General features: G+C 39.6%; 2 protein-coding genes across 2 annotated transcripts in view; one reads left to right on the top strand and one right to left on the bottom strand.

Annotated features, from left to right (window-relative positions):
* FAM13A (family with sequence similarity 13 member A) overlaps positions 1–12,613 on the bottom strand; it is a 353,806-nt gene extending 341,193 nt beyond the window's left edge. Inside the window, exon 1 of the mRNA XM_047717965.1 lies at positions 12,411–12,613. The gene's annotated coding sequence lies outside the window, so the exon portion shown is untranslated. The remainder of the gene's footprint in view (positions 1–12,410) is intronic.
* Positions 12,614–12,855: 242 nt separating this feature from the next.
* TIGD2 (tigger transposable element derived 2) lies at positions 12,856–16,201 on the top strand. Its single transcript, XM_047717972.1, has 2 exons — positions 12,856–13,216; positions 13,391–16,201. Exon 2 carries the CDS (start codon positions 14,281–14,283, stop codon positions 15,856–15,858), a length of 1,578 nt encoding a protein of 525 aa, XP_047573928.1. The 5' UTR covers positions 12,856–13,216; positions 13,391–14,280; the 3' UTR covers positions 15,859–16,201.
* The last annotated feature ends 213 nt before the right edge of the window (positions 16,202–16,414 follow it).

Here is a 16,414-nt window from a genome sequence, read left to right on the forward strand (position 1 = left end):
TGCCTGCCTCTCTGCCTACTTGTGATCTCTGCCTGTCAAATAAATAAATAAAATCTTAAAAAAATAAATAAAAATTTTAAAAAATTTAAAAAAAAGCAAGATCCATCTATATGCTGCCTACAAGAGACTCCTTTCAAATCTAAAGACACCTGCAGATTCAAAGTGAGGGGATGGAGAAATATTTATCATGCAAATGGATGGCAAAAGAAAGCCAGGGTAACAATACTTATACAGACAAAATAGACTTTAAAATAAAGACTGTAAAAAAATAAATAAATAAAGACTGTCCAAGAGACAAAGAATGACACTACATATGCATAAAGGAGACAATCCAATAAGAAGATAACAATTGTAAATACTTATGCACCCAACAAGGGAGCACTCAAGTACATAAAGTAATTAATAAAAACATAAAGGAACTATCTGTTAGTAACACAATAGTAGGGGACTTAAACATACATGGACAGATCATCTAAACAGAAAATCAACAAGGAAACAATGGCTTTGAATGACACATTGGATGATATATTAGGAATATTCCATCCTAAAACACCAGAATACACATTCTTTTCAAGTGCACATATTCTCCAGAATAGATCACATATTGGGCCATAAAACATGTCTCAACAAATTTAAAACGATTTAAAATTTTGGGTTTGCAGCAAAACTGTCCTATGAGTTTATAGCAATACAGGCCTATCTCAACAAGCAAGGAAAATCTCAAACCTAACCTTTCACCTAAAGGAGCTAGAAAAAGAACAACAAACACCCCCCCCCCCCCCCCCCCCCGCCCAAAAAAAACCACGCAGAGGGAAGGAATAATAAAGATTAGGGCAGAAATAAATGACAGAGAAACTAAAACAAACAATCAAACTAAAAAACCCCAAAACCAATAGAACAGATCAATGAAACAAAGAGCTTGTTCTTTGAAAAGATCAACAAAATTGATAAAACTTTAACCACACCCATCCAGAGAGAGAGAGAAGGATAGATAGAGAGAAGACTCAAAAAATCACAAGTGAAAGAGGAGAAATAAAAACGGGCACCAGAGGCGCCTGGATGGCTCAGTGGGTTAAGCCTCTGCCTTTAGCTCAGGTCATGATCTCAGGGTCCTGGGATTGAGCCCCGCATCGCGCTCTCTGCTCAGTGGGGAGTCTGCTTCCCCCCATCCCCGGCCTACCTGTGATCTCTCTCTGTCAAATAAATAAAATCTTAAAAATACACACACAAAAATGGGCACCACAGAAATACAAACAATTTTTAGAGAATATCATGAAAATTTATATACCAACAAATTGGACAACCTAGAAAAAATAAATTTCTAGAAACATACAACCTACCAAAACAGAAGCAGGAAGAAATAAAAATTTGAACCTGATTATTAGCAAAGAAACTGAATCAGTAATCAAGCTCCCAACAAACAAAAGCCTAGGACCACATGGCTTCATAGAGAAAGTCTATGAAACATTTAAAGAAGAGTTGATACCTATTCTTCTCATACTATTTCAAAAAATGGAAGAGGAAGGAAAACTTCCAAATTCATTATTTGAGGCCAATGTTACCCTGATACCAAAATCTGGTGAAGACACCACAAAAAAAGAAATACAGGCCAATCTGATGAACACAGAGGCAAAAATCCTCCACAAAATATTAGCAAACTGAATCCAGCAATACAAAAAAAAAAAAAAAAAAAAATCATTCAACATGATCAAGTACGATGTGTTCCTGGGATGCAAGAGTGGTTCAGCATTCACAAATCAATCAACATGATACATCACAACCACAAGAGGAAGGATAAAAACCATAAGATTGTTTCAATAGATGCAGAAAGACATCTGACGAGGTACAACATCCAATCATGGTAAAAACCCTCAACAAAGTATGTTTAAAGGGAACGTACGTCAACATAATAAAGGCCTTTCATGAAAAACCCACAGCTAACATCATACTCAATGGGGAATACCTGAGAGCTTTTCTAGTTTTATTCAACATTGTACAGGAAGTCCTAGCTGGACCAATCAGACAACAAAAAAATAAATGGCATTCAAATTGAAGATGAAAAGAAGAAGTAAAATTTTCACTATTTGCAGATTACATGATATTATACACAGAAATGCCTATCTCCAAAGACTACAGCAAAAAAACTGTTACAGTTGATACATAAATTCAGTAAAGTTGCAGGATACAAAAGTCAAGGTACAGAAATCTGTTGCAATGCCATACACTAATGAACTTCACACTAGTGAAGAAACAGAAAGTGAAATTAAGAAAACAATCCCATTTACAACTGCACCAAAAAAGAATAAAATATTTAAGAATAAACTTAACCAAAGAGATGAAAGGCCTATGCTCTGAAAACTATAAAACACTGATTAAAAAAAAAATTCAAGACAATGAAAAGAAATGGAAAGATGTTCCATGCTCATGGGTTGGAATATTGTTAAAATGTCTATAATACCTGAAGCAATTACAGATTTAATGCAATGCCTATCAAAATACCAAGAGTGTTTTTCACAGACCTAGAACAATCCTAAAATTTGTATGACACCAAAAGACTCCAAATAGCCAAAGCAATTTCAAAAACAAAGAAGAAAAGAAAACAACAACAACAACAAAAAAAGAACAAGCAAAAACAAAACAAGACCAAAAAATCCTGGAGGAATCATAATCCAAACTTCAAGTCATATTACAAAGCTGTAGTAATCAAAACAGTACAGTATTGTCATGAAAACCGACACACAGATCAATGGAAGAGAACAGAAATCCCAGAAATAAATCCACAATTATATGGTCAATTAATATTCAACAAAGGAGGCCAGAATATACAATGGGAAAAAGACAGTCTCATCAACAAACAGTATTGGGAAAACTGGACAGCTATATGCAAAAGAAAGAAATGGGCCACTTTCTTACACCATACAGAAAAATAAATTCAAAATGAGTTGAGGACCTAAACATGAGACCTGAAACCATAAAAATCCTAGAAAAGAGTACAGGCAGTAATTTCTCTGATGTCAGCTGTAGCAACATTTTTCTAGATATGTCTCCTGAGTCAAGGAAAACAAAAACAAAAATAAACTATTGGGACTGTATCAAAATAAAAAGCTTCTGCACAACAAATGAAACAACAAACAATTCTAACAGACAAACTACTGAATGGGAGAAGATATTTGCAAATGACATATCCAATAAAGGGTTATTATCCAAAATATATAAAGAACTTATACTACTCAACACACAAAACCCCTAAATAATCCAATGAAAAAATGGGCAGAAGATATGAATAGACATTTCTGCAAAGATATATAGATGTCAACAGACACATGAAAATATGTGCAACATCACTAATCTGGGAAATGCAAATCAAAACCACAATGTGATATCACCTCACACCTGTCGGAATGGCTAAAATAAAAAACACAGGAAACAGCAAGTATTGGTGAGGATGTGGAGACAAAGGAGCCCTGAGTGCACCGCTGATGTGAATCCAAACTGGTGTAGACATTGTGGAAAACAACACAGAAGGTCCTAAAAAAATTAAAAATAGAACTACCCTATGATCCAGTAATCATACTACTGGGTATTTACCGAAAGAATACAAAAACAGTAATTCGAAGGCATATATGCATCCCTATGTTTACTGCAGCATTATTTACAATAGCTGGAAACATCTCAAGTGTCCTTCAGTAGATGGATAAAGAAAAAATGTGGTGTGTGTGTGTGTGTGTGTGTATATACACACACACACAATATAGATATTATAAACAATATATAGTGTGTATATATATACTATATATATATATAAATATTTTTCAGCCATAAAAAAGAATGAAATCTTGCCATTTGCAACAATATGGATGGAGCTAGAGCATATAATGAAAAAGCAGAACAGGGAAAGCTACCAAATACATTGTACAAAATCAGCAAAACCCTGATAATACCAAAATCAGTCAAAAATACTACACACACACACACACACACACACACACACACTACAAACCGATATCCCTGATAAACATAGATGATACACACATACACACACCCATACACACACACACACACACACACGGGAATATTATGCAGCCATTAAAAAGAATGAAATCTTGCCATATGTAATAACACGAATGGACCTAAAGAGTATTATGTTAAATGAAATAAGTCAGACCTAGATAAATGCCCTAATGATTTAATTCATGCGTGGAATGTCTTAAATGAATCAAATGAATAAACAAAAAACCAGAATCAGATCTATATTACAGAGAACTGATGATTGCCAGATGGAAGGGGGGCAGAGGAATGGGCAAAATGGATGAAGGGAAGTGGGAGATACAGGCTTAAGATGGAATGATTAAGTCACTGGAATGAAAGGCACACCACAGGAACACAATCAACGGTATTATAACATCATTGTATGGTGACAGATGGCAGCTACCCTTGCAGTGCGCGTAACATACAGAGAGGCTGAATCACTATGCATCTGAAACTAATGTAAAATTGTATGTCAACTATACTCAAATAAATGTTTAAAAACTCACCTAAAAACTTTCTCTTCTGTGACCGTAGCAATGACAACCTAAAATCACCCATTGTTTAAAAAAGAAAACCAACAACTTGGGAACAAAGAAATTCAGTGCAAAATTAACTCCTGTATTGTGTTAACAGAGATCTTTGTTAAATAAATCAGCCTGTTTCTTTTTAACAGTACTGGAAACAAACTGTCCATTGAAGTGAGAAATTTTAAAATTCCAGTCAGCTTCAAAATGATGGCTTAATAATCCCATAAGTTTCTTCTCAACAAGCAATCACGTAATTGTACATCAATTTCAGTACATGTTGATAGGGGACTTTCCAAATTGTTAGGTAGTTCCACTATTACATCCCCAAAGGAAAAGAACACAATGTATGAGATAAGGGAGAGGGAAAAACAGAAATTTGTGAACACTGCAAGTTAAGTTTAGAGAGAGAAGAGTTGGGGGAAAAGTATGTATATGTGGGTGTTGGTGGGTGTGGGTATAGAGGTGTATTTATGTGTGTATATATATATATATTCAAATTATTAACTCTAAAAATCTGCCAAAACCACAATATTTGTAATATGCTGTGATTTAGGATTAAAGCAAAGAACAAAAATGTGCATCTGTTTTGGGTTAAGGAAATGAGAACCCTGAGGTAGTTTTGTGAATCCCTTAATAAGTACAACCATAGTTAATAAAAAAAAAACAAGTACAACCATAGATATATAATCCACCCTCATAAATGCTCTACAGTATCATTATAGGTGTATGAATTAATCTGGCCTTTCCCACCATAGTTGTCTTTTAGCTAGCTATAGCTCCTTTCTTAGTTTAAGAGACGATAGGTATTTCCTTCTAATTAAAAGATGTAGGAAATAATAAAATCAAAGCTAGTATTAATGCTTAGTGCAGAGTGTTAGGTACTCTACAAAGTGATTAAAACACACTATTTCAGCTTATCCTTATTAACAAAACCACAATCAGTATGATTTTTACTCCCATTTTCCAAATGTGAAAGGTTTTATAAAACCAATAGGAGATTCCATTGCTGATAGGTGGCAGGAGTACAAACCAGACTGTTTCTGGAACCCATAAAGTTTATCACTAAGATATACTTTTATCACTTATTTATCACAGTTTATCACTAAGTACTGCCTATCTGGTCTCTTCATTTTATTGTTTACATGCTTCCAAAACAATGATTGAGATAACTGTAATATAAAAAGAGAGTTACCATTAAAACTTTAAAAAATTTAAAATATAGTCAGTAATAAGAAAAAGACAAGCACTGGGAAATCAAAATGAATTAGCTATGGCAATTAAAGTACACTCTTAAGCTGACAGATTTGTGCAAGTCAGTGCTAAAATGGACATATCGAGTTCTTAAGTCAGACAAAGCTAAAGTTCATCTGGAAGTCACATTTTTTTTTCCTTAAGTTAAAAATACTCAGAATTTATCCTATGAATCCTTAAGTAAAAGGACAGTATCTTCCAAACAGTATTTTCTTTTTTTTTAATTTTTAAATTTTTTTTATTAACATATAATGGATTATTAGCCCCAGGGGTGCAGGTCTGTGAATCTCAGGTTTACACATACCTTCCCGAAAGTCCATAACCCAACCACCCTCTCCCTACTCCCCTCCCCCCGGCAACCCTCAGTTTGTTCTGTGAGATTAAGAGTCTCTTATGGCCAAACAGTATTTTCAAGATCAGTTAAGCTAAAAACACAAGATACTCCTCAGAAAGTTACTGTGTCTCTTGTCTAAGAAAGCCAGTGGAGGAAGAGTAAACTGGATCATTCAGCACTCAAAATTGTAACTCTATTATAATCAAGATAAAAACTGAGCTAAGGATCTGAATCAACATTTCTCCAAAAATAATACATAAATATTAAAAAATACATAAAAACATAAATAATGGGGGCGCCTGGGTGGCTCAGTGGGTTAAAGCCTCCGTCTTCGGCTCAGGTCATGATCCCAGGGTCCTGGGATCGAGTTCCATGTTGGGCTCCTTGCTCAGAGAGGAGCCTGTTTCTTCTCCCCTATGCTCAAGCTCTCCCTCTCTCTCAAGTAATTTTTAAAAATCCTTTAAAAAAAAGTTTAAACATATGACCCAGCAATCCCAATCTGTTATATATCTAAGAGAAATGAAAACATATATCCAAATGTCCATATGTACAAAAGCTTGCACATAGATGTTGATAGCAATGTTATTCGTAAGTGTCTAACAATGGAAACTTAAATTTCCAACAACTGGTGAATGGATTAATAAAATGTCATATATCCATATAATGGATTATTCAGCAATAAAAGAAAATGATGTACTGATAACATACATAAAATGACATACTGATTCATCCTAGAAAATGAACCTTGCAAACTTTATGTTAAATGAAAGAAGCCAGCCACAAAGTACACATATTATATGATTCTATTTATATGAAATGTCTAGAATAGGCAAATCCATAGAGAAAAGTGGCTGCCAAAGGCTGAGGAGCAGGAGAGAGGGTTGGGGGCAGGGGGGATGGGAAGTGACTGCTAATGGTATGGGATTTATTTTTGGGTGATGAAAACTTTGAAAATTGATTGAAGCTGTTTGAGAAGCATTATCATGGGGCCTTTTTAAACTAGAAGCATGGAAGCCAGGCATTAATAACGGTCATCTTCAACCATAAGAGAATCTAAGAATTGCATCGTGATATTATCTACACAGCTAAATTAGGGATAGTCTCAAAGCTGAATAAGCTTATCTACCAATGATTATCATTTAAGCTTTTTGGACCCTAGATCCTTTGAGGATTTGCTGAAAGCTTGGAAGAAGGTAGGCATCATGTTACCCTGAGGAGCCTAAATAGCTTCATAGACATTAGAGGAGGACTCTTTATGACTGCGGTAGAATAAGACAAAAAACAAGATCACTGCACAATTCCGTTTGAATAGAAATGTATGAAGGGAGTGGGAACTGCAGTGCAACCACAAAAATGACCAACCATCCCCCCCCCCCCCCCCCCCCCCCCCCCCCCGTCCTAGCTTGCAGGACTGACGACTATGACTGACTACAATGACACTCTAGCCTCGCCCTCTAGATTCTGGAATAAAAATTAAGATGCTCAAGAGTCAAATTGCTCCTGCTTTCTGAGACCTCCCAATACAGAAGAGATTCCTTACTTCCTTAAAGCCTCCCTAAAATCACCTTACCCAAATCCTGTAACAAGCTCCATGGTTTTCATAAGTAAGGCTGGGTCTCCCTTGCTGCGGCAGTAAGTCCAGTTTTGGCAACAGGTGTATTCCTGGTAATATTTGGCTGATGAGAAGCAATAATAAAATATAATACGCCATTAAGAGTACATATAAAATTTTATGTATATTAGGACTTCCTGTTCTCATTAAAAAATGTATATACACACACTATATATGAGAGAATTACATTGATACAAGAAAGACAATGGCTACACCCCAAAATGTTTAGAGTTATTATCTCTGAATGCTGGTATGCTTGTTTTCCTTTTTGTTTTTCTGTATTTCTTATATTCCTTCAAAGATGGTCTACAGTTTAGGAAGAAAAGTGGAGAGCAGAAGAAAATCTCCCTTCTAAAAGAATATATTATTAGAGGGAAGACCCATATTCAAAATGGTTGTCAGTATGCAAGGTGTTCAAACTTTAGCATGTTAGAATCACTTGGGATGCTTGCTGAAAATCAAAAATTCCTGGGCTCCTTCCTTGGAGTGAGCCCCAGAAGCTACATTTTGGACCCCAGGTGATTCTGACCCATCAGGTCTGAGGAGTAACCTTGGGGAGAAGCAGGGTTTTTTGTTTGTTTGTTTGTTTGTTTTGAAGATTTATTTATTTGAGAGAGACAGAGAGCAGCACGAGTGGTGTTCGTGGAGCACCACGAGGTGGAGGGTGGGGAGGAGGGGGTGTAGGGAGGGCAAGAAGCAGACTCCCCACCAAGCCAGAAGCCTCATGCGGGCTCCATGCGGTGCTTGATCCCAGGACCCTGGGATCACAACCTGGGCCCAAGGCAGATGCTCAACTGACAGCCACCCAGGCACCCTGAGGAAAGGTTTCTAGACAAACTAGAACATAAGGATGTACAGATTAACAGAGGAAGGAGATGACGTTGTAGGCTTGTAGAACAACAGCAAGCAGAGTCAAAGCCCGAAGTTGCAGATGCTGAGGACAGGGAGCATGTGTGGTCTGGTGGTGTGCAGCGGCTTTTAGTAAAATGGATCTGACCAATCTAAAGGGACTGAGGGCTCATTTAGAAAACAGTTGGAAACCAGGCGGGTTTGGAAACGTAGAGTGGGCATACAAACTTCACTTTCCAACCTACATTGCCACCATCACTTAGCAGATCACCAGTTTCCTCAATATATGTCCACAAGTTTTTCAGAAAGCAAGTATAACTTTTCCGTAAACATTTCCACCAGCAATTTTCTTTTTTTTTTTGGCCGTATTAAAACTTTTCTATCTTCCTAGGAACTCATCCTCTTATCTTTGCCTAAGCTGTCAGTGAACTGAAAACCTACGGTCAGCCAACAAGGAAACCTAGAAAACAAAATGAAGTTTAAAAGCCTCCTACTGGGCATCGATAGGACTCAAGAGTATGAAAAAAAATCACTATCTTTCAATATCATGTTAACGACTTCTTTAAAAAAGATAAAGGATTTTCCAGTGAGTAATCTGATCTTTCACTTGGGTCCAGAAATTTTCAAGTGGAAAAGTATTTCTACTTTTAGCCATATAAAAGGAATTTTTATATTAAAAATGAATACTTCAAACTTTTGTCTATAATACAAGGTAAAATAATTTTACAGCTAAAAGAGACTTCAAAGAACAAGTTTTCATTTTAGTTCTACATCCTGTTTGCCCACACACACACACACACGCCCGCCCGCTTGTGCACACATACTCTCTAAAAGAAAAATAAATATTTTAGAAATTCTCCTCAATATTTAATGTCCCTTAAAGTAGGTGAATAGTATATGGTTTTTGTGAAATTACTTCAATTGGCATAATTTTCAATTATTGAGAGAAATACTACTTGATATTAAATTGGTTTAATGCTGATTTAACAGTATCATGTCCTTATCTTAAGCTTTAATTAGAGTAGCTAATTTGAGTTACTTATACAAAAATCTCCAAATAAATGAGGGTCACTGATAAAGTAAATGAAACCCAAAAAGAAAGCAGTTCCTTTAAAAGTCACAATTTACTCTACCTAGAGATTATAACACTATTACTATTGTAACACTACCAAGCATAAAGCATACTACTGAAAATGAGGCCACAAAATGTATTTGCATTGATATTCTCTCAGTAAGAAAGGGAATTTGGAGCTTCACTTTCAGGTGAATTGGAGTAGCTTCAGAAAACCCACCTTCCAATGAACCAAAGGCTATGTCTGATGAACACTGTTGCAGATTTAAGGTACCCTCACAACTAGAAGGCCTTTTTGGTAGGTTAATGTCAAAAATTCCATTTTGGGGAGACTGGGTGGCTCAGTGGGTTAAGCCTCTGCCTTCAGCACAGGTCATGATCTCAGGGTCCTGGGATTGAGCCCCACACTGGGCTCTCTGCTCAGCAGGGAGCCTACCTGCCTCTCTGCCTACTTGTGATCTCTGTCAAATAAATAAATAAAATATTTTTTAAAAATTCCATTTTAAGAAATGGCAACTTTACACAAAAATCATCACTTTTTCCTCTTTTCACATCTTTGAGAGTTAAAGACCTCACTTCTGATGGTGTGGCAGAGCATGTTGCTTTTAAAACCAAACAGGTCTTGCTCTACTCCCTGTTATGCCACCTACGTTTGATAGATTCACATACTTTTTAGCTTTTGTTTCACTGTACATAAAACAGAGGTATCCCCGATAGTACAAGTATTAGGATTAAGGGCTATCATAAGAACCTAGAAGGAAAGAGATACTGGTGGCAAAACTCCCTAAGAAGTGAAATGTCTTCTGATTAGAGAATAAACTGCAGTGAACAGTAAGGGATAGTTAGAAAAAAAACAAAGGATACAAAATTGCTCTGTATGGTAAAGGAACAAGAATCAAGAATCAAAACAAGATTTCACACACAGCTGAGAGGGAAGGTGAGAGAGGATCTTGAGATAGAAAAATGTTGGAGAAAGGAGAGGATGGCATAGAAAGATGGAATAAGGCTATGACCCAAAGAGAAGAGCAGACAATAAGAAGTTACCTGTGGCCAACCTGGCTCCTAACAAAACATGTTCTATCTTAAGCCCCCCCCCCCCAACAACTCGTACTTTAATATAAATCGGCGGCAAATAGCAACCCCTTCCCCTAACAAAAAAGAAGTCAGAGAAAACTAGCTTCTGTAAAGACACAGCTGTCTAGGGTAAAATCTCATTAAAAGTCGACTAAATACAACCACCTTGTGTGAGGTGTTTTGAGGAAATCAAGGCGTGTGGGCCGTGTTCCAGAGATGAATTTACACAAGGTGATGAAAAGGGAAACGATCTAAGAGATAAAGGCAGGAGCAAGCTGGAGAAGCAGCTGAAACAGGAAAATGATCCAAGTGGTATCTGGAAGGAAATTAAACCCTAGAGATATTGGCGGAGGGAGAGAAGAGTCAGGGTTTACTTTATTTAAATATATGACTGACCCAGTGACGCCAGTAGGCTGACGGGCAAGGGGAAGCCAGGCTGCTAACTTCTGCCTACAAGCCACCTCCGTTGGTTAGCACTCAGAAATGTCAGCTCTCTTCCCATATGAGGAATGGGTAATGTATCAGCTACAACTGTTTTCACGCTTCTTACAAATGCGGGGGGTTGGGGGGGGAGGTAAACTTTTGAAAGTGATACAAAACTAGCATAAAGTTGTACTTTACCAAAAACAGTCAACCCACAATGCCAAAACTGCCTGGTTGATCTATCGGGTGAAGGGTGGGGGAGGGGGAGGTCTACCTTCAGGAAAAGCAGGTATTTGTCAAACGCCACTTCACAGCCTAACTAGGAGATCAACGATTTTCCATCACGCCAGACACAGCACGGCTGCGGTTTTCAGGAAGGCAACTGAGCAGTTTGGGCGGGGGAGTCAGACAGTTAGAAGGCTTAGAAGGAACATCTCTTTGCTGCAGTACGAATGCTCAGGTCAGTTCCCTTATGAAACGTTTTTAGCAACAATCTGACCTTTGCAAATAAATGACGAATTACTGTGCTACTTTATGTTAACGAAAATGGCTAGACATTTACGCTCAGGTATTGGAGAAACTTTAGCCTTTTCCAATTTTCAATCTCTCTCTCTCTCTCACACACACACACATACACACACACACACACATATACACGACAGAAAGAAAAGGCTAAATGCGTTTCCTTGGTAAACAGGTGCTGCAGGAGGAAGGTGCAGCCACTCCCTTCCCCTGGGAAGGCTCCGAGGGCCCCACAAAGAATAGAGTCCGGGAAGGGGGAAAAAGAGTGCTTCATCGCAAAGGTTACTAGTGCACAGGTGCTGGCATTCGGCCCTTTTAGAATGCCAAGATAGAAACGAACGGTATCTCCACTTACAATAAATCAAGGGACTCTTTGTCAAACTGCAGTTCCCTTATTATTACCGAGAAGCAGAAGGAGTAAAGGGGCGGCAGGAAATTCATGAGGGAGCCTCCCACAGCCTCACGCGTCTCCCAGGTGCAGTCGGTTTTGCACAGGGTCCCTTTCTATAGTGACTGTGACTTAAACCCTGGAGCAGCGCACCCAGGGTGGAAATAGTCGACACCCGGTTTGACCAACCCCTACTGAGCCTCAGGGACCCCGGGCTTGCTCAGGTAGGTGTTGCAGAGTGTAAGCCCTAGCTCCTCTCCTGAACCCGGTCCCCAAGGGGGAGCCAGCTTTCCTGCCCTCCGCCAGCAGGCGCGTCCGCTCGCTCCTACCTTCGCCCATGATCCTGGCTTGGACTGGCCGAGTCCCAGCTGGCGGGCTCTGGGAGGCGCGGGTGCAACGGCCGCTATTTGTAAACACGCCCCACGTGCGCTCGCCCAGCCCCATTCGCATTTCGCTCGAGGCACCTGAGGATGCGCAGCTTTCTCCGCAGCCCTCAGAGGGTGCGATTCTTATTCCACCTGAGAGTGGAGGAAGCCTCGCCCGCAGAGGAGAGCCACTGAAAGAAGGGCCAAGACAGAATGGACTTGTACCGCCCCCTGGTGGTCGGCAAAGTAGTTGGCAGGCCGGAGCAGTCAGGCCATTAGTGAAACCCACGCGGCGCCTAGGGACGCTGCAGTGGCGGCCCCGCCCCCTCCCGCCCTCTCACGGGAGACTCCGCCCCCACGCCGCGCGCACTCGCCCGCGCAGGCCCCGCCCCCTCGCCGACACAGCGTTCCTGCGGGGGCGCGCGCGTGCACCCTAATCCCCCGCCTTCCGGCTCCGGCGGCGACGCTCGCCCCTCGCCGCCGCTGCCGCTACCGCGCCACCAGTGTCAGCAACCCTCTAGAGACTCCATTTGCTTTCAGGGCAGTCTGGCCGCCGCGCTGTCTGGCGGAGAGCGATGCCTCCGGCCCGCTGACTGGCGTCCCCTGGGCCAAGCGCTAGCTCGCTGCGGCGGTGACACCCTGGTCGCCGGCGTCCACGGAGGAATCCGGGCTCCCTCCGCGTGAGCAAAGACGTCCCGCGCTCCGGAGCTCGCCCTGCGGGGAGAGGCCCTCGCTAACACGGCTTGTCTCTGACCTCTTAATTTCAGGAGGTAGGCAATTCAGGTCCCGCTGTCACTTCAGATAATGCCCAAAAGCATTATTTGTCGGATTTTGTCATCACACTGATAGGAGGCGTTAATTTTCTCAGTACAGTTTCAGGATAGATATGAGTAATGCCACAGACCCTGATATTGAAAAAAAATATTTTTGGTATTTTCCTTTAGGTTTCGGAGGCACCGAGTGCTTATACAGCTCCCCACAGGAACTACTTCTGTTGGCCCATCGAGGATCATCTTTCACCAGGATTATTTTAACATCTTCACTGAGCCTTCCACCTCATACCCTCTGCCATGAGTTCTGATTTCTACCAATGAAGTTTTTAATGCTTTCTTTAATCATGTGACACCACCTCTTGTCCACCTTTTGCCTTTCCAGTTGCCAAATACATTAGGTATAAGTTTGTGTCATGTTAAAGTACAGAGTTTTCTGCTTGTCCATTTTCACCTTGTTTGCACTGCTCACTTCTGTCCAGCTTGCTTTACCTCGCTTGCTTATGATTTTCATAACCACTCACTTGATGATCTCTAGCAGTCCTGCCTAGAAGAGGCAGTATTCCATACAGTGCACTGCCTGATAAAGACAGAGGTCAAGGGATGAGTTTTTCCATTATTTGTACCTATATGTCCTGTCTACAAGTCCTCTCTTAAACTATTCCCTAGTACATTTCCCAAAATAGCCCCACCTGAGTCTTAGTTCCTTTAGCAAAGTATCTCATCGGTAATGATGGCAAGAACTGAATACAAAATAGGACTGTTTTAGAGACCTTGTTGGTACGGTATTAGTTGCAGTCTCCTTTGAGAGTGCAGTACAGGGAAAGACCTCAAACTGAGTGAGGAGGAAGAAAGAATATAGGGTTAATTAAAACTAGTCCTTGTTGAAAGAACTTTGTAGGCTTTAAAACAGCAAAGTGAAGAGAGTCTTGGTAGGCCTGGCTTGGAAATTGACCAGCACACCATCCATCTAGGTCTAGGCGGAGTCAAGGAAGGGATCGGAAAACCCCATTTTCTAGTCTCATTGTATTCAAGTCTAAGTTGTTAAATATCTTGTTCTTAAAATGTTGGGGAAACGTAAGCGTGTGGTGTTGACAATTAAGGACAAGCTTGACATTATTAAGAAACTTGAGGAAGGCATCTCTTTCAAAAAGCTTTCTGTGGTGTATGGAATTGGTGAATCCACAGTTCGTGATATTAAAAAGAACAAAGAAAGGATAATAAACTATGCAAACAGTTCAGATCCTACGAGTGGGGTATCCAAACGTAAGTCAATGAAGTCATCAACATATGAAGAACTGGATAGGGTTATGATAGAGTGGTTTAACCAACAGAAAACAGATGGGATTCCTGTGTCTGGAACAATTTGTGCAAAACAAGCCAAATTCTTTTTTGATGCTCTGGGGATGGAAGGTGATTTTAATGCATCATCTGGCTGGCTAACTCGGTTTAAGCAGCGCCATGGTATTCCAAAGGCTGCCGGTAAAGGAACAAAGTTAAAAGGAGATGAAACTGCTGCCAGTGAATTTTGCGGTAACTTTCAGGAATTTGTTGAGAGAGAGAATCTACAACCAGAGCAGATTTATGGTGCTGATCAAACTGGATTGTTCTGGAAATGTCTACCATCAAGGACATTAGCTCTTGAAACTGAGCAGAATACCTCTGGTTATAGATCAAGCAGAGAGAGAATCATTATTATGTGTTGTGCAAATGCCACTGGTTTGCACAAACTTAATCTTTGTGTTGTGGGAAAAGCAAAAAAACCCCGTGCATTCAAAGGAGCTGACCTTTCAAACCTTCCTGTCACTTATTTCAGTCAAAAAAGTGCATGGATAGAACATTCTGTTTTCAGACAGTGGTTTGAAAAATACTTTGTGCCACAGGTGCAGAAGCATTTGAAGTCTCAGGGGCTTCTAGAAAAAGCAGTGCTTCTTTTGGATTTTCCCCCAGCACATCCAAATGAAGAATTACTGAGTTCAGATGATGGCAGAATAATTGTGAAATATTTGCCACCAAATGTCACAAGTCTAATTCAACCTATGAGTCAGGGAGTTCTAGCCACAGTAAAAAGATACTACCGAGCAGGACTTCTCCAGAAATACATGGGTGAGGGAATTGACCCAAAAATGTTTTGGAAGAACTTGACAGTGTTGGATGCAATTTATGAGGTATCAAGAGCTTGGAACATGGTAAAATCAAGTACCATAACCAAAGCATGGAAAAAACTTTTCCCTAGCAATGAAGAAAATTCAGGCATGAACATTGATGAAGGAGCTATTTTAGCAGCTGACTTAGCAACGGTTTTACAGAATACAGAAGCCTGTGAACACGTTGACATTGAAAATATTGATCAGTGGTTTGACTCTCGGAGTAATGATTCAAGCTGTCAGGTGCTAACTGACAGTGAAAGTGCTGAGGACCAGGCCAAGCCTGCAGAACAAAAGCATTACAATAAGACTAGAAAAGCAGATCTGAATCCAGAGAAACATATTAGCCATAAGGCTGCACTTGAATGGACCGAGAATTTATTGGATTATCTAGAACAACAAGATGACATGCTTCTGTCTGATAAACTGGTATTACGGAGGCTTCGAACAATAATAAGAAGAAAACAGAAGATCCAAAATAACAAAAATCATTAATAATACTCTTAAGTGTGTGTGTATCTTTGTGACTTTATCTGCAGTGGAACTTCATTATCATGTTTGAAGTGCTGTGGATTTCAAGGCTAAGTGCATTTTATAAATGATTTTAGGATTAGACACCATTCTGGATTACTTAAATTACTGCCCTATCATGTTGATTCTAGTAAGTGAGCATTGCCCTGTAACTTGTTTGTTTACTGTTTCTAATCTGTATTATAATAGCTAGATCATAAAGTACCTGAGGCCAGGGATCTTTTGTCTGTTTTGTGCCTGAATTTCATTGTGTCTAATAGACGATCATGCACACTCTAGGCAATCAATAAATCTTACTTAAATTGAATTTTTATGACTTTCTCTGAACTTCAGTTTCCAAATGAAATATGTTGAGGGGTAAATTTCCATTTCCATGATGTTTTCACCTGCTAAAAGTTTTAGAGCTTAACAAAAATTATGCTTGATGTATTTCACTGTGAAAGCAGAGAAATAAAGGAAAATAGTCTCAAGCTTAAATATGGCATTCTATACCAACAGTATTTGGGCAGTCAGCAGTTCA

The sequence above is a fragment of the Lutra lutra genome, chromosome 2 (assembly GCF_902655055.1).
Source record: "Lutra lutra chromosome 2, mLutLut1.2, whole genome shotgun sequence".
NCBI classification, from domain to species: Eukaryota; Metazoa; Chordata; class Mammalia; order Carnivora; family Mustelidae; genus Lutra; species Lutra lutra.